Source organism: Scyliorhinus canicula, chromosome 16 (genome assembly GCF_902713615.1).
Source record: "Scyliorhinus canicula chromosome 16, sScyCan1.1, whole genome shotgun sequence".
Classification (NCBI taxonomy): Eukaryota; Metazoa; Chordata; class Chondrichthyes; order Carcharhiniformes; family Scyliorhinidae; genus Scyliorhinus; species Scyliorhinus canicula.
In genome coordinates, this window is record NC_052161.1 from 65,573,047 (window position 1) to 65,598,147 (window position 25,101).

The following is a 25,101-nucleotide window of genomic DNA, read 5'->3' on the forward strand; positions in this document are numbered from 1 at the left end:
GGACTTGGTCGGGACATGTTGGAGAAATGTCTGTTGTGATCAATAATGTACAACATGAAAGACACATCCAGGAGAAGTACCAACAATGGGATGAGCAGTGGTAAGAAACCAATTAAACTTATTGGGTGTGATTCTCCGGCCTCGTTACGTTTTCGCTCAAGCAAAACAAGACCGGTGAGTAGCGGGAGAGGCAAAAAATAAGAACCGTGCCAGGCGCCAAACAGTTTGCGATGCAACCAGCCCGCTCCCGTAGGCGAAATCAGAATCTCCCGGTAGTATGGTGAGAAACCAATTATTACCACTAAAGCCATATTTCCACTCCAATTAATGAGAGCCGTCCATATCCAGCAGCTTCCCGTCATTCAGCGGCCTCCCACCAAATGGTTACGCTGATTAGTACACCTTTTGAAAACGTGAACCTGGCGGATGGGCTGTTGTGGGGAGCCGAGGAAATGAGTAGCTATCTTTGCCCACAGGCAAAGAGTCCGGGGGCACTGGGCTTGCCATCCCAGTGTTCGGTGGGGTGTGGGGGACCCTTGATTGGGGATGGGGGGCCCTTAGCTGGGGGTGAGGTTGCGCTGGGGGCAACCACGGGGGCAACCATGCACTACACCACCATGCCAGCCTCTGGATCGCGTGTACCTATTCCGGGGGCAACTCCTGTTCCTGCCCGCCTGCCCCACCAACTACCCATAAGCCCCCCAGAGTGCTGAGGCCTCTTGCTGTGTGGATGATGGCTATCGCTAATAGGGAATTGGCAATTGTGCTTAAGTGAGCACTTCACACAATCCAAGTGGATTCCTGTGGATGGGGGGGGGGGGGGGCATGTAGTATGTGAGAGTCATTGGCCGCGATTCTCCGCCCCCCACACCGGGTGGGAGGGCCTCCCGACATTTTTCACGCCCTCCCCCAATCCCCCCCCCACCCCCTCCCCACGCCCGAACCACGCCACGAATCGGCGCTCGCCGTTTTTTACGGCGAGCGGCGATTCTCCGAGGCCAGTGGGCCGAGCGGCCGGGCCTTCACGCCCGTTTCAACACACCTGCTCGCTGCCGTCATGAAACGGGTGCCAGATGCCCGTTTGGGGCATCTAGGAGGCCCGACTGGCACGGGAGCACCACGACTGTGCTCGGGAGGGGACAGGCCCGCGATCAGTTCCCACCGATAGTCGGGCCAGCGTCCAAAACAGACGCACTCTTTCCCTTCCGCCGCCCGGCAAGATCAAGCCGCCACATCTTGCCGGGCGGCTGAGGAGAAAGTCGCCAACTGCACATGCGCGGGTTGGCGTTGTCCAACCTGCGCATGCGCGGCTGACGTCATCGGCCGCATCAGCCGCCGTGACGCTTGATGTGCGGCCTTGACGGCCGTCGTCAAGGCCGCGCCGCCATGATGCACGGGGCCGCGCTCCTAACCCCGCCCGGGGGGGAGAATCGGCCCCGGAAGTGGCCGTGAAGGCTGTCGTGGGTCACGGCCTGTCCCACGGCAGCCTTTACGGTTCTCCGCATTTGCGGAGAATCTCGCCCATTGCCTAGCATCCTAATCACACTTTGATACCTGGACACTGTGCTTGAACACTGCGGGAGGCAACACCACACATACAGCAGCCAATGCGAACAATCAGGGGATGGATCACAGCTCTGAGTCATGTCCACGGCCGGAGGGTGGGTGAGAGCCACGGGGAGGGGGTTTGCCTGGAGAGATGGGCCAAGGGTTCGGAGGTCGGTGCGTATTGCCGAAGAAAGTGACAGAGGCATCATAACCAGTGGTGCACAAAGGTGTTTATTGTGTTTTACAATTACCCACTGTCTCGATGGTGCTACCGGCTGTCCTACCACCAGCCGCCTCACCCCCTACCTAATCCCTCGCATCCTCAAACCCCTCCCCCAGTGCCCTTAGTTAACCTCGATGAGCTTGGACCTGCTAGCTCTACCACTACCTCTAGGTATGTCCCCAGGATGCACATCTGAGGTCGAAGCAGCCAGTTGCTTACCATGTCCCGAGGCCTTCGATGCCCTCTGGGGGATCTGAGGATGGAGGGCCCTGGCTCACTTGTTGGGGGAACATGCACAGACATGCAGACCTGTCCCGCGTGCTGGCTGTGAGATGTGGCCTAATCGGAGGGATGGAACTCGGGGGAGCTGGTGGCCATCGCTGCCACTCCATAGAATGGGTCCGGGTTGGCACCCGGTGTCCTGTCCTCCCACACGGTGCCCATAGGACCCTGGGGTCACCTTGGGACGGAAAGGTAGGCTTCCCCTGCATCAGCTGACTCTGCCAGCCCTGGCGGTTCTCCATGGTCTGCACCATTGTGTCAACTCCCTCAGCGATGTTCCTCAGTGATTGGACATGTTCTGCAGCGACTCTGCAATGCCCACCTGCAACTAGGACAAGGTTCGCAGTGCCTCAGCCATGTCCAGCTGAGAGCAGGGCATCAAGGTAAGCCTGGTACTATGTGACATCCCCCAATGAGACGGGCCTTCTGCCGAGGCCCACACCCATGGCTGTCTCTGATTGCACCATGCCTGGGACACCTTCACTAATGCCAATGTCATTCACAAGGCTCTCCACTGCGGTCGCCACCCTTGCAGTGTTGGCCTTGGTGTCACGCATTGCCAGCGACATCTCCTGCGCCCATAGCCTCTGGGACTGCTCCAAGCAGCTATGGATCTGCTGGAGTGATGCTGGCATCTCCCTCTGAATGTCCCGGCCACACGGAGCGTCATTGTTGCGCGCTTGCTAGGGTTGGCTGAGCAAGTGCTGCTTAAGTGCTCCTTGACCTTGTTGGATTGGATTTGTTTATTGTCATGTGTACCGAGGTACAGTGAAAAGTATTTTTCTGCGAGCAGCTCAAACAGACCATTTAGTACATCAAAAGAAAACAAAATAAACAGAAAATATATAATAGGGCAACACAAGATACACAATGTAAATACATAAACACTGGCATCAGGTGAAGCATACAGGAGTGTAGTATCAATCAGGTCGGTCCATAAGAGGGTCGTTTAGGAGTCTGGTAACAGCTGGGAAGAAGCTGTTTTTGAATCTGTTTGTGCATGTTCTCAGACTTTTGCATCTCCTGCCCAATGGAAGAAGTTGGAAGGGTGAGTAAGCTGGGTGGGAGGGGTGTTTGATTATGCTGCCCACTTTCCCCAGGCAGCGGGAGGTGGAGATAGAGTCAATGGATGGGTGGCAGGTTCATGTGATGGGCTAGGCTGTGTTCACTGCTCTCTGAAGTTTCTTGCTGCCTTGGGTCGAGCCGTTGCCATACCAGGTTGTGATGCAGCCAGATATGATACTTTCTATGGTGCATCAGTAAAAGTTGATAAGAGTCAATGTGGACATGCCGAATTTCCTTTGTTTCCTAAGGAAGTATAGGCGCTGTTGTGCTTTTTTGGTGGTAGTGTTGACGTGGGTAGACCAGGACAGATTTTTAGTGATGTGCACCCCTTTGAAGCTGTCAACCATTTCCACCTTGGTCTCGTTGATGCAGACAGGGGCATGTACAGTACTTTACTTTCTGGGGCTTGCCAGCAAATCAGCTGGCGAGCCTTCATTTGCGGCGAGAAGCCCGTGAGGCCTCCTTAAATGGACCAATTAACATTGAATAGTGTTGCCGGCCTCGCTTTGCCGAGCGCTGGGAAGCTCGCGGCAATTCCTGTTCTCTACAACACTTAGAAATCGTTCCGGAGAATCGCACCCAATGCCGAGACTCTAGTCCACATGAGGGTGAAATTGGACAAATCCCTGAACATATTTACTCCCACATGAACATAGAATGGGAGAGAGAAGACTGTACACACCATCAATCCACTCACTAAAAACACAAACTCGGTGGCAAAAGCGAAAGGAAAGAAATTTGTGACATTTCTGCCCAACTGTTTAAGAAAATCTAGTAATGTCTCAGAAACTGTGATCTGCAGAAATTCTCATAATAACTTACTATCTATAACTGTAAGTGTCATCGACACTTGAGAACCTGACAAGGTCCCTTTTGAAAAACAGTAATTAATCCATACCCATCACATTCAGGAAGGTTGTTTTGAAAGCGTACCTTCAAAAGGAGTACTTCCTGACAGTTAATCTAACTAATTTTTGTTCATTTGAAACCCTGCGATTGCTACAATTTCTATGAGGCTCAAATAATGTATGCTATCTGACTAAAGTTAATTCCTTCATCATTTTAAACACCTCATGTAGCCTATGTTTCTCAAAAGGAAAAAAAAATCCTAATTCTTGGACTTTCTGCCAACACCAAGAGTTCACAGGCTTGTTATCATTCTCGTCACCCTCCTCTGAGCCTTCTCCAGAGTCTCATTAACCTGCACATGTCACGATTAAAATTGGACGCAGTTAGTTGTGCAGAGGTGCCAAAATCTTATGCAGACTCAATACAGAGATCTTAATTTTATACTCAATGGTCTTCTGTATTCATTCATGGCATGTGGTCATCACTGGCTCGGCCAGAATTTATTGCCCATCCCTAGTTGCCATTGAGAAGGGGGTGGTGAGCTGCCTTCTTAAACCTATGCAGCTCTTGAGGTGTCGGTACACTCACAGTTAGGGAGGCAATTCCAGGACTTTAAGCGTGAGTTAGCTACATAACCGAAAACCCTTTGCATTCTCCACAGCTGTCTCTCATTGGTTGTGCGCATTTCTAATGTGTGATCAAGAATCAGCCCCAGATCCTTTCCCTAATCCATTCCTCTCAGCTGGAACTCTGGTGTGGGAGAATCATTGCCAAAGTTTCTCTGGGTAAAGGTTATGGCACTAAGGGCACGATTCTCTGGTTGCATTGCAGCTGGTGAATCTCGGGAGAGATGGCCCGCGATCCTCCTAGCAGCCTCCGTGCCGTGCAGGATGCACCCAAGTCTTGCGAGTGTTGGAATCAAAACTCCGGCCAAAAAGACCGGACCAGACAGCCCTCGCAGAAGTAGGTCTTAAACATATTTATGGCCTACCTACTCAGGATTTACCGGCCTCCATTGATTCACCAGCCTCTCCAGTGAGGCTGCAGCCAGGCACCATCAGTACTTGTCCACATGAATGTGGAACGGTAGAACGGCAGCCAGGGTGGGGGTGGGGGTAACCCGTGGTATCGGAGACCCCTGGGTGGTCAGGGATGGTGCAGGCCCCTTGGAATGTGGTAACCTTGGCACTGCCACCCTCACAATACCAAGGTGCCCGGATGGCACTACCAAGCTGGCTGGAGCACTGCATGATGCACGATCAATGACACAAAGACGAGAGTTGGATACAATCGAGGCTTGAATACACTAAGATGTGTGGCCTCCTACAGCAGCTGGCGATATGGCTGCTGTACAAGGCGCACACGTATTTATACTCCATCTACTGGGCGGAGCCAGCAGGCAAGGAACTACACCCGTACCTGTAGTACAGGTCTTACCACAAATCACCGAATATATACATCAGTGGTGACTACCACACTGGGTGCCAGGGTGGCAGTGCAAGTGTGCCTGGTGCCAGGATGCCACTGCAAAGGGTCAGGGCCTGAGGGTGTCCAGGATCACATTGAATAAGGGGCCTGAACGGGTAATGCACGGCCGAGGCCTCAGATAAAACCATTTTATACAGAGGGGAGCTCCATATTTAAATGGTGTCCCGATCTTCAAGGTCCACGAAACAATTCCCAACCTCCCCTGAGCCTGAACGCAATATGGGAGGGTCTCTACCCCTGTGAACCCCTCCCCCCAACACAAACGCCAGGCAATCCCGGCCCGATCAGGCGCATGCAAAAATGCCAGCATGGCACCTTGGCAGTGCCAACCTGCAGTGCCCATGCCAGCTGGCACTGCCAGGGTATCCAGGTGGCACTGCCAGGGTACCCAGGTGGCACAATCAGCTCAAAGGGCATGCAGCCGAGGGCCTCCGATCTGCTGGGAAACTCCCATGAGTGCCATTCTGTCTGGTTTGTGAGGACCAGTGCTGAACGTTGCTCACCTGGGGTTTCTGAGAAGAATAGTGTTACTTGGAGTATGGTGTCCAATTCTGGTTGCCACACTACCAGAAGGATGTGGAGGCTTTAGAGAGGGGGCAGATGAGATTTACCAGGATGTTGCCTGGTATGGAGGGCATTAGCTATGAGGAGCGGTTGAATAAACTTGGATTGTTCTCACTGGAACAACGGAGATTGAGGGTGACCAAACAGAGGTCTACAAATTTATGAGGGGCATAGACATAGGGGCAGCAGGGTAGCATGGTGGTTAGCATAAATGCTTCACAGCTCCAGGGTCCCAGGTTCGATTCCCGGCTGGGTCACTGTCTGTGTGGAATCTGCACGTCCTCCCCCTGTGTGCGTGGGTTTCCTCCGGGTGCTCCGGTTTCCTCCCACAGTCCAAAGATGTGCGGGTTAGGTGGATTGGCCATGCTAAATTGCCCGTAGTGTCCTAATAAAAGTAAGGTTAGGGGGGGGTTGTTGGGTTACGGGTATAGGGTGGATACGTGGGTTTGAGTAGGGTGATCATGGCTCGGCACAACATTGAGGGCCGAAGGGCCTGTTCTGTGCTGTACTGTTCTATGTTCTATGTTCTATAGACAGAGTGGATAGTCAGAGGCTTTTTCCCAGGGTCGAGGGGTCAAATCTAGGAGGTATAGGTTTAAGGTGCGAGGGGCAAGATTTAGAGGAGATGTACGAGGCAAGTTTTTTACACAGAGGGTAGTGGGTGCCTGGAACTCGCTGCCAGAGGAGGTTGTGGAAGCAGGGACGATAGTGACATTTAAGGGGCATCTTGACAAATACATGAATAGGATGGGAATAGACGGATACGGACCCAGGAAGTGTAGACGTTTTTAGTTTAGACGGGCAGCAAGGTCGGCACAGGCTTGGAGGGCCGAATGGCCTGTTCCTGTGCTGCACTTTTCTTTGTTCTTTGTTCTTAGAAGGGGTTGAATTCCAAAGGCTCGGGTACCTTGGGAATCTGCACATTAGAGTGAGGCTAACTGCCTCGCTCGAATATGTAGATTCGCTAAAATGTGATCCCATTGTCGGCGGGATTCACATCGCAATGTGTTGCAAAATTGCGTTGAATCGTGCGAGACGTTGCGAACCGGTTAGATCCTGGGAGTGGGGTCTCCCAGCTTTCAACAGCCAAGCTGCGCCACGGCAAGCTGCTTTTCTGGTGCAGCATGGGCGTTGCATCGCGACCCAAGTATCGATGGATAGTAGGGGGGAACACGCTGCAGAGCCGATGGGAAACTCCCTGAAAAACCCACCACAAATGAACTTAGAAATCTTTCCTTTGAATCGTGCCCTCAGTTTACCTGTCACATGTGCACATTCCCCTAACTAATCTAGATCAGCCTGCAATGTATCAATTTGGTCTAAATTGCTATTTAAGCTTGTAAGATATGTAAATACCAGCTTTCCGCTACTCTGATGGTTTACTTAAATATCAGCTTCAGATTGGGAGAAAATGGCTTGACAGAATACTGCACGGCTTCAGAAACAGAGTAATGTGATATCCAGTAACTTAAATATGTTGCATATGAGCAGAAAGTCTTTCTTTGCCTTAAGTTGTTTGGCTTAACTTTCAAAGAGTGGTTAAAAAAAACCATCAGCAGCAAGGCTGGCCCTGCCAGAATATCTCTCCTTGCACTTTACACTGAGCCCCCCTACCCCACTCTCTCCAGGGCCTACCTGATTGATTACTTCAAACAAGCTCCACTTACCTGTGTTCTGAGACTGCAGCAATGATCCTTCTCCTGGAACCTACTGCAGTACAGTGGTGACAGTGCACCAAGTGGGGTGGCTGGTACCTCAAGCTATTGGGCTCTGGTTGGTCACTGCTCTTAAAGGCAGGACATCTGCCCTGCAGACCCAAGGATCCCTGACTGCCCCACTGGGGCATCAGTGTTCCCAGAAATGGCCACAGCACAATTGCCACCGGCTCTCAAGCCAGTGGACAGGTCCATCACCACAACTGTTAAACTCCACACCTTATTTCTCCCATCGAATTCTTAACTCAATAGTGTGCACAAACTACACAGTTCACAATAAAATACGGCTGATGCTGGAAACTGAAAAAAGAACACAGGACACTGGAAAAACTCAGCAAGCCTGCCAGCATCTAATAGGAGAGATACAGGGTTAACATTTTCAGTCCTTTTACTCTTCATCAGAACCAAAGGCAGAGAGAATGTGTAAGAGCTGCAGAGATTGCAACAGAAAGTAGCAACTTTTGAAACAAAAGACAGATAGCCTGTGGGGAATAGTTGAAGATGGAGGACAAAGGTCAAATCCTAAAGTTGACAAACTCAAAGTTGAGACCCGAAGGCTGCAACATGCCCAACCAGACGATGGGATCTTGTTCCTTCCGCTTGTCCTGGGCTTCACTGGAGAATTGCAGCATGCCAAGAACCGAAATGTGGGCATGAGAGAAAGGTGCTGAGTTAAAATGGTTTGAGAGAAAACCGGCGAGTTTAAAGTTTGGCAACTTTTGACTGCCAAGAAATGACAGCCTACAACAGGTTTTTTGGGTCGGTCTTCACAAATAACATGCCAGTGACTGATGGAAATGAGGCTATGACAGGTGAGGACCTTGAGATGAATGATATCACTAAGGAGGTAGTGATGGGCAAGCTAATGGGACAAGTAGACAAGTCTCCTGGCCCTGACGGAATGCATCCCAGAGTGCTAAAAGAGATGGCTAGGGAAATTGCAAATGCACTAGTGATAACTTATCCAAATTCACTAGACTCTGGGGTGGTCCCAGCGGATTGGAAATTAGCAAACGTGACACCACTGTTTAAAAAAGGAGGTAGGCAGAAAACGGGTAATTATAGGCCAGTTAGCTCAACATCGGCAGTAGGGAAGATGCTGGAATCTATCATCAAGGAAGAAATAGTGAGGCATCTGGATGGAATTGTCCCTGTAGCCACCTGGGTTGGCCACTTCCTGACTTTAAAATGGAGATTCGCTAAGAATGCAGGGAAATTCAGCCAAGGACAGAAAAACAAGCAGGTGCAAAATCTCCTGTATATTAGAACTTGCAGAACCCAGACAGCACTGAAACTGACGGCCATCTACATATTGATGAGCGATCCCCGGGAACAATTGAACCAGTTAAGATAATCGAGGCCAAGCCAGACACCTCGGCACCAGCAGGAGCCAAGACAAAGGAAGGCCAACGGACACTTAGGAACCGCCAGCGATCAGGGAACAGCTCCAGTATTGCAGAAATCGATCCAAGTGATCAGAACTCAGTCCAATCACTTGGAACCAGGTACGGGGTCTGCCCAAAAGGGCGCAAAGCCCCTGGGGGCTGTAAAGTAGAGTCCCCATGTTCAATTCATCCTTCTTGGCAGGGTCTCCCAGCAGCTCAAAACAACTCTTGACCGTGACCTGCCTAGCAGCTGCACCAACAAGTAAGTGTCCAGTCAACGCACGCTACGAGATAGGCACTCCTAACCATTAGTCCATACCAGCTGGAAGCCTGCAGACTCAGGATCGAACAAGAGGCCAATTGTTCCCCTGACCTAGTGGGTCCCTTTTCCAAAGCTAAGTATTGGCCTGTTAGTGTTCCAAACATTAAAAAAAAAAGAAATAGCCTAGTGAATAGTATTTTATGCATGAGTAGCGAACGACTGTGTATATAATAAATGTGTTTTGATTTGAACCTTACTAACTGTTGTATTGAGTTATTGATCAGCTTGAACCTCGTGGTGGTATCATAAAGATACCTGGCGACTCTAGAGCAAGGTTATAAAACAGAGTAATTAAGTGTAAAACACACTTAGCAACATTTAGCAACATCCCATTGGGCAGAAATAGCATGGGTTCATAAAGGGCAGGTCGTGCCCAACTAATTTAGTAGAGATTTTGAGGACATTACCAGTGCGGTAGATAACGGGGAGCCAATGGATGTGGTATATGTGGATTTCAGAAAGCTTTTGACAAGGTGCCACACAAAAGGCTGCTGCTTAAGATAAAGATGCATGGCATTAACGGTTAAGTAGTAGCATGGATAGAGGATTGGTTAATTAATAGAAAGCAAAGTGTGGGGATTAATGTGTATTTCTCTGGTTGGCAATCAGTAGCTAGTGGTGTCCCTCAGGGATCAGTATTGGGCCCACAATTGTTCACAATTTACATCGATGATTTGGAGTTGGGGACCAAGTGCAATGTGTCAAAGTTTGCAGACGACACTAAGATGAGTGGTAAATCAAAAAGTGCAGAGGATACCGGAAGTCTGCAGAGGGATTTGGATAGGTTAAGTGAATGGGCTAGGGTCTGACAGATGGAATACAATGTTGACAAATGCAAAGTTATCCATTTTGGTAGGAATAACAGCAAAAGGGATTATTATTTAAATGATAAAATATTAAAACATGCTGCTGTGCAGAGAGACCTGGGTGTGCTCATGCATGAGTCACAAAAAGTTGGTTTATAGGTGCAACAGGTGATTAAGAAGGCAAATGGAGTTTTGTCCTTCATTGCTAGAGGGATGGAGTTTAAGACAAGGGAGGTTATGCTGCAATTGTATAAGGTGTTAGTGAGGCCGCACCTGGAGTATTGTGTTCAGTTTTGGTCTCCTTAGCTGAGAAAGGATGTACTGGCGCTGGAGGGTGTGCAGAGGAGATTCACTAGGTTAATCCCAGAGCTGAAGGGGTTGGATTACGAGGAGAGGTTGAGTAGACTGGGACTGTACTCATTGGAATTTAGAAGGATGCTGGGCGATCTTATAGAAACATATAAAATTATGAAGGGAATAGATCGGATAGATGCGGGCAGGTTGTTTCCACTGGCGGGTGAAAGCAGTATTAATGTTTCTAAAAACGTTCCCATCACTGAGGTTAATTTCTAGTCTCTGGTCTTATCCTTATGCCCTTTTTTAAACAGGGGTGTAACTATTGTAATTCTTCAGTCCTCTGGCACCATCTCTGTATCTAGGAACAATTGGAAGATTATTGCCAATGCTTCTGCAATTTCCACCCTTACTTCCCTCAGTATCCTCGGATATACCTCATCAGGCCTTGGTGACTTACCAACTTTATGTACAACTAGCCTGCCTAATCCTTCTTCTTTTTAAATTTTACGCCTGTCCAATGTCTCAACTACCTCTTCTTTTAATATGGCTGTGACAGCATCATTCTCCTTGGGAAAGACTAGTTATTAAGTAACTTAGTTTTTTACTTTGTTCCTAGTGTAAATCTCCTTGTTGGTCCCAAATCACGTTGTTCCCTCCTTTTATTATTCTTTTGCTGTTCACTTGCATACAGAAGACTTTTAAATTCCCTTTTATGTTAGCTGCCAGTCTCCTCTCGTACTGTCTTTGCTTTACTTAATTTCTTTTTCACTTGCCCTCTGAACTTTATAGATTCAACCTGGTTCTCGCTTGCAATTATCAACCTGGCATCTGTCATATACAATCTTTTTCTATTTCATCTTACTGTCTATCGCTTTCATCATGCAGGGAACTTTGACTTTGTCCTACCTTTCCCTCTTGTGAGAATGTACCTTGACTGGATCTGAACAATCTCCTCTTGAAAGGAAATCTGTTATTTTTTACATATTTACCTGTCATATTTTGATTCCAACTTACCTGGGCCAGATCTGTTTTCAACCCAGTGAAATTGGCCCTCCTCCAATTTTTCTCTGAATTACTCCATGTCCTTGTCCTTAGGGCAGCACGGTAGCATGGTGGTTAGCATAAATGCTTCACAGCTCCGGGTCCCAGGTTCAATTCCCGGCTGGGTCACTGTCTGTGCGGAGTCTGCACGTCCTCCCCGTGTGTGCGTGGGTTTCCTCCGGGTGCTCCGGTTTCCTCCCACAGTTCAAAGATGTGCGGGTTAGGTGGATTGGCCATGCTAAATTGCCCTTAGTGTTAAAGTAAGGTTAATTGGGGGAGGGGGGGTTGGGGGTACTGGTATAGGGTGGATATGTTAGGCTTGAGTGGGCGGTTATCTTTGCTCGGCACAGCATCGAGGGCCGAAGGGCCTGTTATGTGCTGTACTGTTCTATGTTCTATGTTCCTTGTCGATAATCTAAACACTATGCTGCTATGATCACTGTCTCCTAAATGCTCCCCTAATGACACTTGATCCATTTGACTCACCTCATTTCCCAGAAACAAATTCAGCAAAGCCTCATTCCTCTTTGGTCCGGACACGTACCAATATGGAAAATTATCCTGAATCCATTTAATCAACTCGTCCTCTTTTCTGTCCTTTACACTATTACTGTCCCAATCTATATTAGTATAATTGAAAGTCCTCATTATTGTTACTCTGTGGGTTTTTTTTTAGCACTTCTCTGTAATTTTCTTGCAACTTTGTTACTTTCTATCTTTCTTACTAGTTGGTGGCCTGTAGCATATATCCAGTAGCGTTATGATATTTGCATTGTTTATTAGCTCTAAATAGATTCTGTCCTTTGTCCCGCTTGGACACCCTCTCTTATCTCCAGCACTGTAATATTCTCCTTAATCAATGCTGTCATTCCTTCTCCTTTCTTTCCTTCTCTACCTTTCCTGGACACCTTGTATCCAGGAACATTTAATACTCTTTTTTTTAAGCCGTGACTCTGTTTTTTTAAAAATTTACAGCACCCAATTATTATTTGTTCCACATAAGGGGAACTTTACCATGGCCAATCCACCTAACCTGCACATCTTTGGGTTGTGGGGGTAAAACCCACGCAGACACGGGGAGAACGTGCAAACTCCACACGGACTGTGACCCAGGGCCGAGATTCAAACCTGGGTCCTCAGCGCCGTAGTCCCAGTGCTAACCACTGCACCACGTGCTGCCCCTTCCATGTCTCTGTTTTAACCATAACATACTCCCTGGTACCTATCTGCACTTGCAGTACATGTGCAGATTTTATTTATCAGGCTCTGTGCATTCACATGCAGACACTGTAAACCTCATTACATTCCTTCTTACCTCATCTAATTTCTTAATATTTCTTACTCAAATGCTATTTGTCTCTCCCAATCCTTTGTGCTCTTATTTTTCCATTTGAATGTGATTCTCACCCCCTATCTAGTTAGTTTGAATTCAGTATGCAGTAATGCAGTAATTCATTCAATCCTCTTTCCATTTTTGATACTCCGTAGCACAGGAAGTAATACAGATATTACCACCTTTGAGATTCCGCTTGACATTCTCTTTTCTAGCTCACTAAAATCTGCCTCCAGTGTTTCAGCCTTCTTTTCTCCTTTGTCATTGATATCGAAAAGGTAGCAAATGTAGGGATTCCTTACAGGTAGAAACAGGCGTAAGAATAATGGAGAATAAAATAGCAAAAACATTAAAAGCTATCTTGCATTTATCTCCACAGTGGAAGACACAAGAAACATACAGCAAATAATGGGAAATCAAAGGTCGAATGAGAGTGAGAAACAAGAAGTAATTCATATTAGTAAACAAATAGTACTGGAGAAATTAATGCGACTAAAAGACAACAATTGCCCTGGGCATGGTGGCCTAAATCCTTGTATTTTAGAAGAGGTGGCTTCTGAGATAATGAATGTATTGGTTTTACTCTTCAAAATTCTTAGCTTATAAAATTATGTCCATGGATTGAAAGGCAGCAAATTGTAACCTCACTATTTAAGGAGGGAAGGAGAGAGAAACAGGGAACAACTGTAGATGGGAAAATGCGAGAATCTGTGATTAAGGACCTGTTCACAAGGCATTTGGAAAACTGAATCATGATTTGGCAGAGTCATCATGGTTTTATGATCAGAAAATGGTGTTTTGACAAATCCACTGGAGTTTATTGTGTGTGTAAAGCGGAACCAGTTTTTCGCAAATGCTTTGACAAGATGCCACACAAGAGTTTGTTACATGGGCTAAGGGTTCACAAGTTTGCAACTAATATCTTCACATGGCTTGAGGTCTAGTTGGCAGACATAAAATAAAGAGTAAGAATAGTGGGTCATTTTTGAGATGGAAGGGTGTAAACACTGAAGTGTTGTGTGGATGTGGTTTACGCAAGGTCTTCTGGCTGTTCATGCCGGCGGGAACTTCTGGTCCCGCCGAAGGCACACCCAGCACCCTGGGGTGGAATCAATGGGTAATCCCATTGACAGTGGCAGTACCAGAAGATCCTGCCGATGACCAACGGGTGACCGCCTCCCGCCACCGAAGAGGCCAGAGAATCCCGCCCTTGGTCTCAGCTATTCCAAGATGTAGTTGAGGGGTCGAAGTTTAATGCATTTAAATTTGCTGATGATACATAGTGAGGTTGGAAGGTTGGCTGCTAAGGGATATTGGAGTAGTTAAGTGGGTGAACGACAGAATGTCAAATGGACCATATGTGTTAAATTATCTACTTTGATAGGAACAATGGAAAAGCTGAATTTTTTGTATAAAGGGGAGAGGTTAATAAATACTGCCATGCAAATGGTGCTATGCAAGTAATTTGAGGCTCTTCTGCTCAGATCATAAAATGTTAACGTACAGACATCGTAAATAAATAGGAAAGCAAACGGTGGGAGTGTAAGAGTAAAAATGTCCCGCTGCAATTTATATGCAGCATCAGGAGACCAGACCTGCAACAATGTGTTTTCTGATTATTTAAGGGAGGTGCAACGAACGTTCACTAGATTGATTTCTGGGATGAAAGGGCCCTCCTTAGAGGAGAGATCAAGTAGAATGGATCTGTATTCCCCGGAATTAGAAAAATGAGAAGTGATCTCTATCTTCGACGGCTCCAGTGGGATAGATATTGAGATATTCTGCTTGGGGATCTAGAACCAGGTGTCATAGTCTCAGGATAAGGGGTTGGCAATAAGAAATATAATGCAGATAAATTTCTCCTCTCAGAGTGTTGCGAGTCTTTGGATTTTTTTTTACCCCAGAGCGCTGTGTACACTCAGTTGCTGAGTATATTCAAGATTATGATTTTTGGTACTATAAGAATCAAAAGATAGGAGGACAGGGCAGGAAAATAGAGTTGATGTAGAATTTCAGCCATGATGTTGCTGAATGGTGGACCAGGAGAGGGACCTTGTGGCACCTATTACTTATGTTCTTTGTACTGCTCGGTATTATGCTCATGTCCCTGGAATGGGCCTTAAACCTGCAGTCTGACTCAGTCAACGTCAAGAGTGCTATCCCTATGACACAGTTAAATTAAGATTATAAAGATTTCATACAAAGTTGAAAAGGTTCTTGGGACTTGTGGCAAACTCCCTCATAATTTTAAGAAAAAGCACTTCATTGGTGTTATACGAAATTTCTTCATGCAGAGAGCTATCAGGATATTGAATAAATTGGGATCTGGTGAGACTTACGTAATTGAATCATGTCACAGAAAAATACTTGAAGATTAGGAAGATATAGGGCGGAATTCTCCCATCGGGAGACAAACAGCCGACGCCGGAGTGAAACCCGGAGTGTTTCACTCCGGTGTCGGAGACCGCTCCTCGCCCCCTATTCCCCAGGGAGTGGCGGCGCGTGAATCTCAGGTGCCCGGCCTTGACGCTTACATCAAAGCGGCGCGCCGGGAATGACGCGGCCGGCGGCGCCTAAGTGACGTCAGCCGTGCATGCGCAGGTTGGCCTGCGCCAATCCGCGCATGCGCGGTTGCCGTCTTCCCCTCTGCTGCCCCGCAAGACATGACGGCTTGATCTTGCGGGGCGGCGGAGGGAAAAGAGTGCGTCTTTTAGAGACGCCGGCCCGACGATCGGTGGGCACCTCCCCCCCCCCCCCCCCCCCCCCCCCCCCCCCCACAGGCCCCACACACAGAGGTCGGCGCTGTTCACGCCGGCAGCGACCAGGTGTGGTTGGCGCCGGCGTGAACCGGTTGGGTTCGGCAGGCCGCTCAGCCCTTCCGGGCCGGAGAATCGCCGGTCGCCATGAGAAACGGCGAGTGGCTATTTTCCGAGCGGCCTGTCGAAAAACGCGACACGCCATTTTGGGGGAGGGGTGGGAGAATCGCGGGGGGTGCCAGAGCTCCGTGTCGTGATTCGCCCGGCCCTCCTGCGATTCGCCCACCCGGCGTGGGGTGCGGAGAATCGCGCCCATAGGGTTTTGTTTTGAGGTAAAGCAGAGTTAGGAAGTATTGTTCAGGAGCAGGTTGGTGGGTATATTGGGTTTAAATGTATTGCTTTTGAAAATTGCTTGAATTTTTTTCTTTAAAATTAATCAGACAATGAGATTGATTTACCATGTAGGTGCATGCACTGTCAACTAATATTAAATTTTACGTTACAGTGATATACCTCACTTACCTTTATTTGGACAATGACAGTAGCTAACCCTGGAGGCATGCTTCCCCCACTGTCCAGTGCCTCAACTACAAAAGTGTAGCTTGCATCTGCAGCAGGTAGAGTTTCATAGTCCACAGACTCTAAAATTGACACTTCTCCTGTCCGCTGATTGACAGAAAACAGTTGTCTGACCTCAACAGTTCTTATATGGTAGGTTGCATTTGGACCAACATCAGCATCTGTTGCCTGAAACAAAACAATAAAAACAGCACAGATGTGTTGGTCAGTTCAGCACTATTATATTAACTGAGATCTTATGGGCAAGGCTATATATATCCAATCACTGCATTTATCTTTATGATAGGCCATAATCTTGAATCAGATAAGAAACCTCACATGTTTGAAAACACAATAAATATGGAACATAAAGCATAAAGGTTATTGAAGTAAATTGGTTACATAAATGACAACAGGTTTAACTTTAGTAGAAAAAAATATTACAAACCAAATCCTGACAGATTTAATGGTTGCCAATCAAACTGTTGGTTGAACATCATTTTTATTTAAGTTGACGTTTAGGGGAGTAGATTGGTCAATTACAGAACACATCTAATTTTCTCTGCATTTATATCAATCATTCACTACCTCCTGCAATACACCCCTGCCGAGGTTCACAGTTCTGACCATGGTGCAATTAGCAGGGAACACATAAAATTAAGACGTGCCTATGGTGTTGCTTATTTCATGCATCATAAGCAATACAATTGTGACTTAACTGGCAAAACCGGTGAATATTGCAGTAATTGATTTTGGGACATACATAGTTATTTGCAAATCTTATAATTGGAACCAAGGGGCAGCACGGGGGCACAGTGGGTTAGCCCTGCTGCCTCACGGCACCGAGGTCCCAGGTTTGATCCGGGCTCTGGGTCACTGTCCGTGTGGAGTTTGCACATTCTCCCCGTGTCTGCGTGGGTTTCGTCCCCACAACCCAAAGATGTGCAGGGTAGGTGAATTGGCCACGTTAAATTGCCCCTTAATTGGAAAAAATTGGGTACTCTAAATTTATTTTAAAAATTGGAACCAATATTGAGGCAAGTTGACCACAAGACAGTAGTTGAAACACATTCATTTTAAAGTTAATCTTTTAAACTATGTTTAAAATACAGTATGGACTCAAAAGCAGCTAGTTACACATCAAAATAACAAAAACAGAACAGAATTGGAACGAACGGCAGTTAAATCTGAATTTACACAGGTAATGAAATGAAATTAAATGAAAATCGCTTATTGTCACCAGTAGGCTTCAAATTAATTTACTGTGAAAAGCCCTAGTCTCCACATTCCGCGCCTGTTCGGGAAGGCTGGTACGGGAATTGAACTGTGCTGCTGGCCTGCCTAATCTGCTTTAAAAGCCAGCTATTTAGCCCTGTGCTAAACCAGCCCCTTTAACAATAATAACTACTTATGTCACATCACTTACCGATGACATCAGCAATGGATTTAAGTTAGAAGATGCAAAATAATAACACTCTTTAAAATATACAAAAAAGGAATGAGTCATTTTTTTTGTTAGCAAATTTAAATTAAGCAAATTAGAAGTAAATGAAAATGAACAATTTATGGAGTGTGTTCCTGTAACATACCTATTTTCGATTTCGCTGCCACAAAAAGTAGTTGAGGCCAAAACATTGTGTAATTTCAAGAAGGATTTAGATACAGCTCTTGGGGCGAAACGGATCAAGGAATATGGTGGAAGGCGGGATCAGGGTATTGAACTTGATGATCAGTCATGATCATAATGAATGGTGGAGCAGGCTTGCAGGGGCAAATGGCCTCCACCTGCTTCTATTTTCTATGTTTCTATCTACAAAATTGCTTTCATTATATTTTACATTCAAATATAACAAGTGGCAAGATTCCAACTGTTATAACCCGCACGAGACCTGAGGGGTTGGAGCAATTAATCTCCCAGTGAGCCTCGTTGTGTACAAGCTTCTCCGCTGAAGGACAGGGAGGCCATGACACTGTGATAGACTTTAATATAGCAGTCTGCCAGGCTTGGAACTGACACCTCAGATCCGGCTGAGATCTGAAGAGTATTGTATTATTACTTTGCAATAAAACCAGTTTCTCTTTATCCAGTTGCCTCGGACTCATCTGTCGTCACTAAACCAACATAATAATGGGCATGATCCAATGGCCACGCTGCGCCGGAAAACCATCTCGCCACGGCGCAGCTTGACTGATGAAAGCCGACAGACCCCGCTCCTGGAATCTACCCGGCTTGCAATGCCTCGTGCGATGTGATCCTGCTCATTGTGGCCGGTATTACTTCCTGGTAAATCTGCATTTTAGAGGGAGGCAGGTAGCCCCATTCTGATATGCAGCTTCCCAAGATACCTGAGGCTTTGGCTCAGAGACCTCGGATGAGCGCCGTTCAGCACTGATCCTCACAAACAGGTACCAAATGAAACGGTACTCATGTAGTCTCCGAGGGGATTGGAGACCCCCAGCTACATGCACTTTAGGCAGTGTGGTGCTCTGGCATAGCTGGTGCCAATAGGGCACCCTGACAGTGCCAGCCTGGAACCTTGGTAGTGCCATCTTGGTGCCATCCTGGCACTGCCAAGGTGCCTATGTGGTACTGTCAGCTAACAGGGGCACTGCCAGGATACAGGGTTGGCACTGCCAAGCTGACATTTTGTGTGTAAGTGATCGGAGCAGGGTGCCCGGCTTAGGTGTTGCGGGGGCGCGTTGCGGGGGTGGGCCAGGGTCCCTCCTATAGTGTATTCAGGCTGGGGAGGAGGTCAGGGATCCGTTCGGGGTCCTCGGAGATAAAAATGGTGTCCCAATCTCTCGTGACACTGGGGTGTTCTTGGACGCAGAGCTCATCACTGTACAAAATGGGGCTATGTACAGCCTCGGCTGTACGTTCCCCATTCAGGCCCCTTATACAGCGCAAGTCACGTTGAATAGCCATGTGTTTCTCAGCACTGCGAGCACCACGAAATACGTGGCTAAATGTGTTCACTGGGGTGCTTTATTCTCTTTCGGAAGAATTGTGCCCAATATACACTCTAACAATATGACCAAGAAACACAATTATGTGTTTCACATGTCATCAATTTAAAATGTATCAATTAGAACACAGCAAGGTTCTTCTGACCAAGGATTCTTTAAGATAGCAGCTTGCTTTGATCTAAAAATGATTGTTGGGAGTGTAGTTAACATTGAAATTAAGCTTGCAAGGCATCAACAGCAGTGAAATACTCTGAAAAATGTAATGATAAATTCCACTTCACTGCTGAGGTATATTAAAAAGGCCAACTGCATTCAGTTGCAGTTATTTCCCTTTTATTTACTTTAATATTTTGGAAATATTGAATGAGATTATGTTAAATGTCATGAGGCAAAGCAGAATATTTGACATCTAATTTAATCAAGCTCAATGACAATCCTATCGTTAGGGAGAAAAACATGCATCAAGCATAGCTGCTTTGGCAGTTTCAATTCCTTTCTCATTTTGCATGCCATATGAGATTTGTAATAAAAGTTGAGGTTATGGATATATCACGAAGCCGACCTCACAAAAACAAACACATTGCTGATGTTGAACTTATTAATTTGTCTTATTAATAGATTTTAGAAGAAGATATCCCAAAGTGCTTTGGGCTCGCAAGGGAATTCTGAGGAAATTTCTTCAGATTGAGGGTGGTTTAAAATCTTCACTGCCACTGTAGCTGCATCTGCAACTGTGGCAGCAATGCTGTATGTAGTTCCAACTGTTTGAGTTTAGGTGTATTGGCAGATTGTCCCTTGTGCAGAGAAACCAGAAAGGTACTTGGGACCTTTGCTCAGATTTTGAATTTACGCAGTCTTTGTCCACATTTTGCTTATGAGTTAAAATGAATGCTGTTAAAGACAAGTACAGTGAAATGAACCTCAAGTACTAGTCTCAGAGAAAAAAAACTGCACCAGCATGAATTTCTCCATTACAACCACAGTCCCCATTGGGGAGGATTCTCTGTTAGGGAGACATGGGGCGATTTTCTCTGTCCTGCTGCGCCAGATTTCTGGTTCAGCACACTGTCGGGATTTTGCCAGCTGGTCAATCGGGTTTCCCATTGTGGGACAGACCCACGCCATTGGGAAACCCCCGGGTTGCCGGCAAAACAGAGCATCCCGACGGCGGAGAATTCAGCCCTATGTTCTCCATTCGGACGAGAATTGCAACTGATTGACATTCCCCCGGGAGCGCAAATCAGGACACAATTCCATAGCCCTTGCCACACAAATTTATGCATGATGAGGAATATGAGGGATTCCCGAGGGAATCCCACTATCGGACTGCCATTTTGAGTGAGAGGCCGGATAGCGAAGTCCCATGGCCAGCCAGCACCCTCACCTCCAGATTGCCTGGGTGCCCCTCCCTTCACACAAGCATGGGGGTGATCCCATCCAACCCCAGAGACACCCTAACTGGGGAGATGCCTCTCAGGGACCTCCTTAATAGAAAGATCCACCCAGGGACCCTACGAATGGGAGACCCCATCCAGAGACCCCATGAACAGGGAGACCTGCTCCCCGGACCCCTTAACTGAAGAAACCTTCACAGTGGCACCCTAACTAGAGGGACACCCACAGAGACCTATCAACTAAAGGGACCTCCACAGGGACTCCCTGACTAAAGAGACCCCCACATGGACTCCCTGACTACTGGGACCCCTGAAAGGTATAACCCCCCTTTCCCACAGACATACCACCACCCCACCCCCCAGGATAGAGACCCCAGTCTGGAAGCTAGAGAGCTGCCCAGACAGGGGCAGTGAACCAAATTACAGCTGTAACATGCGCCTGGAGGCTCCATATGTCTATTCCTTGAAGGGAAACATCTTTAACCTGTGTTTCAATCCCGCAGATCCATTAGCTGCAAGTCATTCATTCTTTTTGTGATTCCAAAAACACGCTGTAACAGAGTGAGTCTAAATGGTGAAACCCCAATGTCTACAATCATCAACCACATCAAAGAGCAGTAAGTGCAATCACATGCTTGAGTGATTGGAATGTGCTTTGTGATTGAAATATGTTTCACTTCAGGTGCTGAAACAGAGTATCACTCCATTCCATTTATTTGTTCTCCCTTTAATCACTTGCTCCTCATGTATATATTACAAGGTACCACCATGACACACACTCTAGCTATATAGGGCACAATTCTAACTTTGCAAGCGCGTTGGTTTTGAATTGGTTAAAATTGGGTCTATAATCTCTGCTTAAAGGTTTCAATTTCAGTTTGTACTCTCAACATGCTTTTCATCTGGTTCCACTGGCAGCCCAAGGTGCCAGCTATGTTATTCTCTAAGTCTGAATAAAGATTGTAGACTTCCAGTTAACACAAATACTTTATTCAATGGGTTCGTTCTGTTTCCAGAGCTTAACTAGATATAATACAGTCAAGAGGTATGACCAGTGAAGCTAAGGTAAGCTGCCTATGCTGAGCTGTCTCTGTCTGCTGCTGCTCACTAACCCTGTGCTTCTGAAAGAGGTGGATTCTCCCTTGGGCTAGACCCTTTATACCCATCTCTGATGCTGCCCTCTCATGATGCTGTGGCTGTTACATCTGTTTGTAGTCCCTGGTGTATGTGCAGATGTATGTAGAGATGTACAGATCACTACACCAGCAATCCTTCACATTCAAGGACCCCATCTGTAACAAGCACTAGGTCAGGTATATTCACTTCAAGGCATTTAGATATCTTGAGAAACATATAGGGCGCAATCAAACAGCCATGCTGCATCTGAAAAGCAGCTCGCCGTGAACTGAATAGAAGCCAAAAGACCCTGTTCACGGGATCTACCCAGCTCGCAATGTCTCGTGGGATCTAACGTGATCGTGCGAGATGTTGCGATGCAAATCCCGCCCATTGATGGCAGGATCATTTTTTGGCAAATCTGCAAGGCAGCTAGTCTCACTATAATTTGCAGTTTCCCAAGGCACCCGAGGCATTTGCATCTAGCCCCTTCGCCTCAGAGATCTTGGCTGTGCGCCATCCAGTACTGGTCAATAATGAATTTGAATCTCTTTGCATGAAATAACAGAATGTAGTTATCCATCAGATCAAATCCTGTTGAATAAAAAGGTTATTCTATAATTTTGTTTCCACATCATGATATTGTGATTGAATAGGTAAAAGCACTTTTACCAGTCAATAACTCCTTTGCTAATGTTCTCCTTTGATTTGCTACTATTTGTTATGTTGCTCAGGGGGACAGTTTGCAATAAATACATCAGTAATAGTTAGGTCAAATGTTTTGTTGGGAATCTCCAAATCAGTTTGTAAAGTCTTTTGATCACTTGGTCAGGATTGCTGAGAAAATTAAATCATTAGATTGCTACAATAATATGCTATTTAATTTATGTATGCAAATGGATCACCAGGGAACGATGGAACGAGGGAGTAGAATTCACACTATTCAACATTTAAACGCTTCCATTAAATGAGTGTATAAAATAAATTTCATTTGGGCACACTTGCATCACATTTTTCTAACCGCCATTTGACCGGAGCGTTAACCCATTTGTTTTAATTTGTTTACGGTCTTTATTAAAATAGCAGGCAGCAGGCAGGACGAGTTATTTGCATACCAGCACACTGGTAAAAGGCAGCTTGTCTTATCTGCTGTGATGATTAAAATATTGTTCCTGTTTCAATCTTCAGTAAAGTAAATCAAGCATAATAAATGCAACAAAATCTATTAATGTACAATGGTAATCAGCAAAACATTATTTTCACTGCTAAATTCCACGGGTTGAAATGACATCAGGATATATTTTCAATGAAAAATTGAATGAGGTTGGCACTAGGCACACAGAATGCAATGCACAATTATCCCGTGTCCGATCAAAGTGATGCAGACAGCACACAAATGGCTTCACTTCTCCATAGCTGTCCAGTCAGCTGGGGGCAGGTTTATGTGAGGCCAATGCCAATTAAACTTAGTCTACACTTTTTAAATCCCTCCAGACTGCATATCTTGTTTAGCGCAGGGCTAAATCGCCCTGTTTAGCGCAGGGCTAAATCACTGGCTTTGAAAGCAGACCAAGCAGGCCAGCAGCACGGTTCGATTCCCGTAACAGCCTCCCCGAACAGATGCCGGAATGTGGCGACTAGGGGCTTTTCACAGTAACTTCATTTGAAGCCTACTCGTGACAATAAGCGATTTTCATTTTTCATTTCATTAAAGTGGAAGTGCATTCTGGAATGCAGCAAGAGGTTGAGGAGGTTTTGGGGTGACTTATTGAGAAAGGCAAAACTAGAGCAATGGAGAAAACAGGCGAGCAAAAGGGTATTCAGGGTCTCAGATGCAATGCTGGAGGCCTTAGTCCAGGAGGTGGAAAATAAGGAGCGGAGCCATTTTTTGGCAAGGGGCCAGGAGGTCCTCCAGACAAGACTCAGATATATGTAGGAAGCAGAGACTCTTGGATGTCACTGACAGGAGTGTGGCTGAGAGGATGCAGTGCTGGTAAAAGTTCAATAAGCTCACACAAGTGGTGAGGATCAGTGAAAGCTGCTTCAAATGCTATCTGCTACCAACCTTCTCCCTGCTCAAAGCACCACTCTCTCATCACTCATTCATCAACAATCTCGAGCAATCAAGGCTCAAACCCAACATTCACATACGTCATCTCACCCTCTCAAACTCACTACAACTGCAAACCTCACATTCCCATCTTGCAGCTTCCACATACTTCCTATTATTCTGCTAGAATAGGTACATCACCTAATCACTTTGCAATAAAATCACTGGCATATCGGGCGAGATCAACTGACTCCTTTATGCCCGAAAAGCATTATGCAACCCGGCCAGAAGATCCCTCTTCCGGGAGCTACCCCGATTCGCCACACCTCGCGAAATCTAACGCAATCTTGCAAGACGTCGCAATGTGAAACTCGCCCATTGTGGGCTGATTATTGTTTAACAAATCTGCATATTAATGTGAGACAGCTAGTCTCACTCTAATATGCATTCCAACAATCTAACCAATGTGTTGGGATCTAACCCCGTTGTCTTGGAGACCTTGGGCAATCACCATTTAGTGTGGGTCTCCACAAACAGGGACCAGACGTAATGGCACCCGTGGGGGTCTCCAGGGGGATTAGCGGCCCCTAGTTGCTTGACCTCTGGGCAGGATAGCACCTGGGTGCCAGCCTGGTCCTGACAAGGTGCCATGGTGGCACTGCTAGCTTGCATGGGCACTGCCAGGATGCCAGACTGTCAGTGCCAAGGTGCGAAGCTTGGATTTTTACCATGACGGCAAACTGTATGCATCATGTTTCATTGGTACTATGTGGGTGGGGAATTTTTGAGTGCAACGGGAACTGGGCCCGGGGTTCCCGGGGCGGGTGCAGTGGGTACAGGGAGTGCAGGTTGGGCCTGAGTTCCCCTTTTAGGTGAGTTTGGGCTTTGTGGTGGTTCAGTGGTCATGTCCGGGGATCGAGAGTTTGGATGCCATTTTTAAATGGGGTCCCGATCTCCTTCTGCACTGAGGAGTTCCGGCAAGCGGAGTTCGTCCGTGCAGAAAATAGGACTAAGTGCGGCCTTGTCGGGGAGTTCCCCGCTGAGACCCTGAATCTACTCAAATGGGGCAGGGGACCGTTCAATAGCATGGGGTTTCTCGACGCTCCGAGTGCAGGGAAAGATCCGGCTAAATGCTCTCGTTATGAGACTCTGTTCCCAGTTGGGTAGATTGCATCCACCTTCTTCAGTATTGCAGACAACGTAACACAAAACAGAATAGCAAAGAAGCCAGGGGGCAGGCAGAGCTTAACCCGTTGGAGGAGATACAGCTCCAGATTACTGGTATGATCATCACTGTAAGGATGGTGTAACCATCCAGGATATCAGTTTGCTCCTGCCATGT

The 25,101-nt window shown here is 46.8% G+C and overlaps 1 protein-coding gene across 13 annotated transcripts in view; it reads right to left on the reverse strand.

The window, feature by feature from the left end:
* The window catches only part of pcdh15b (protocadherin-related 15b), a 1,980,039-nt gene that overhangs the window by 301,297 nt on the left and 1,653,641 nt on the right, over window positions 1-25,101 (reverse strand). For all 13 annotated transcript variants that reach the window (XM_038773429.1, XM_038773427.1, XM_038773426.1 and 10 more), the window contains one exon: window positions 16,197-16,421. In XM_038773429.1, coding sequence (XP_038629357.1) covers window positions 16,197-16,421 — 225 coding nt within the window. The remainder of the gene's footprint in view (window positions 1-16,196; window positions 16,422-25,101) is intronic.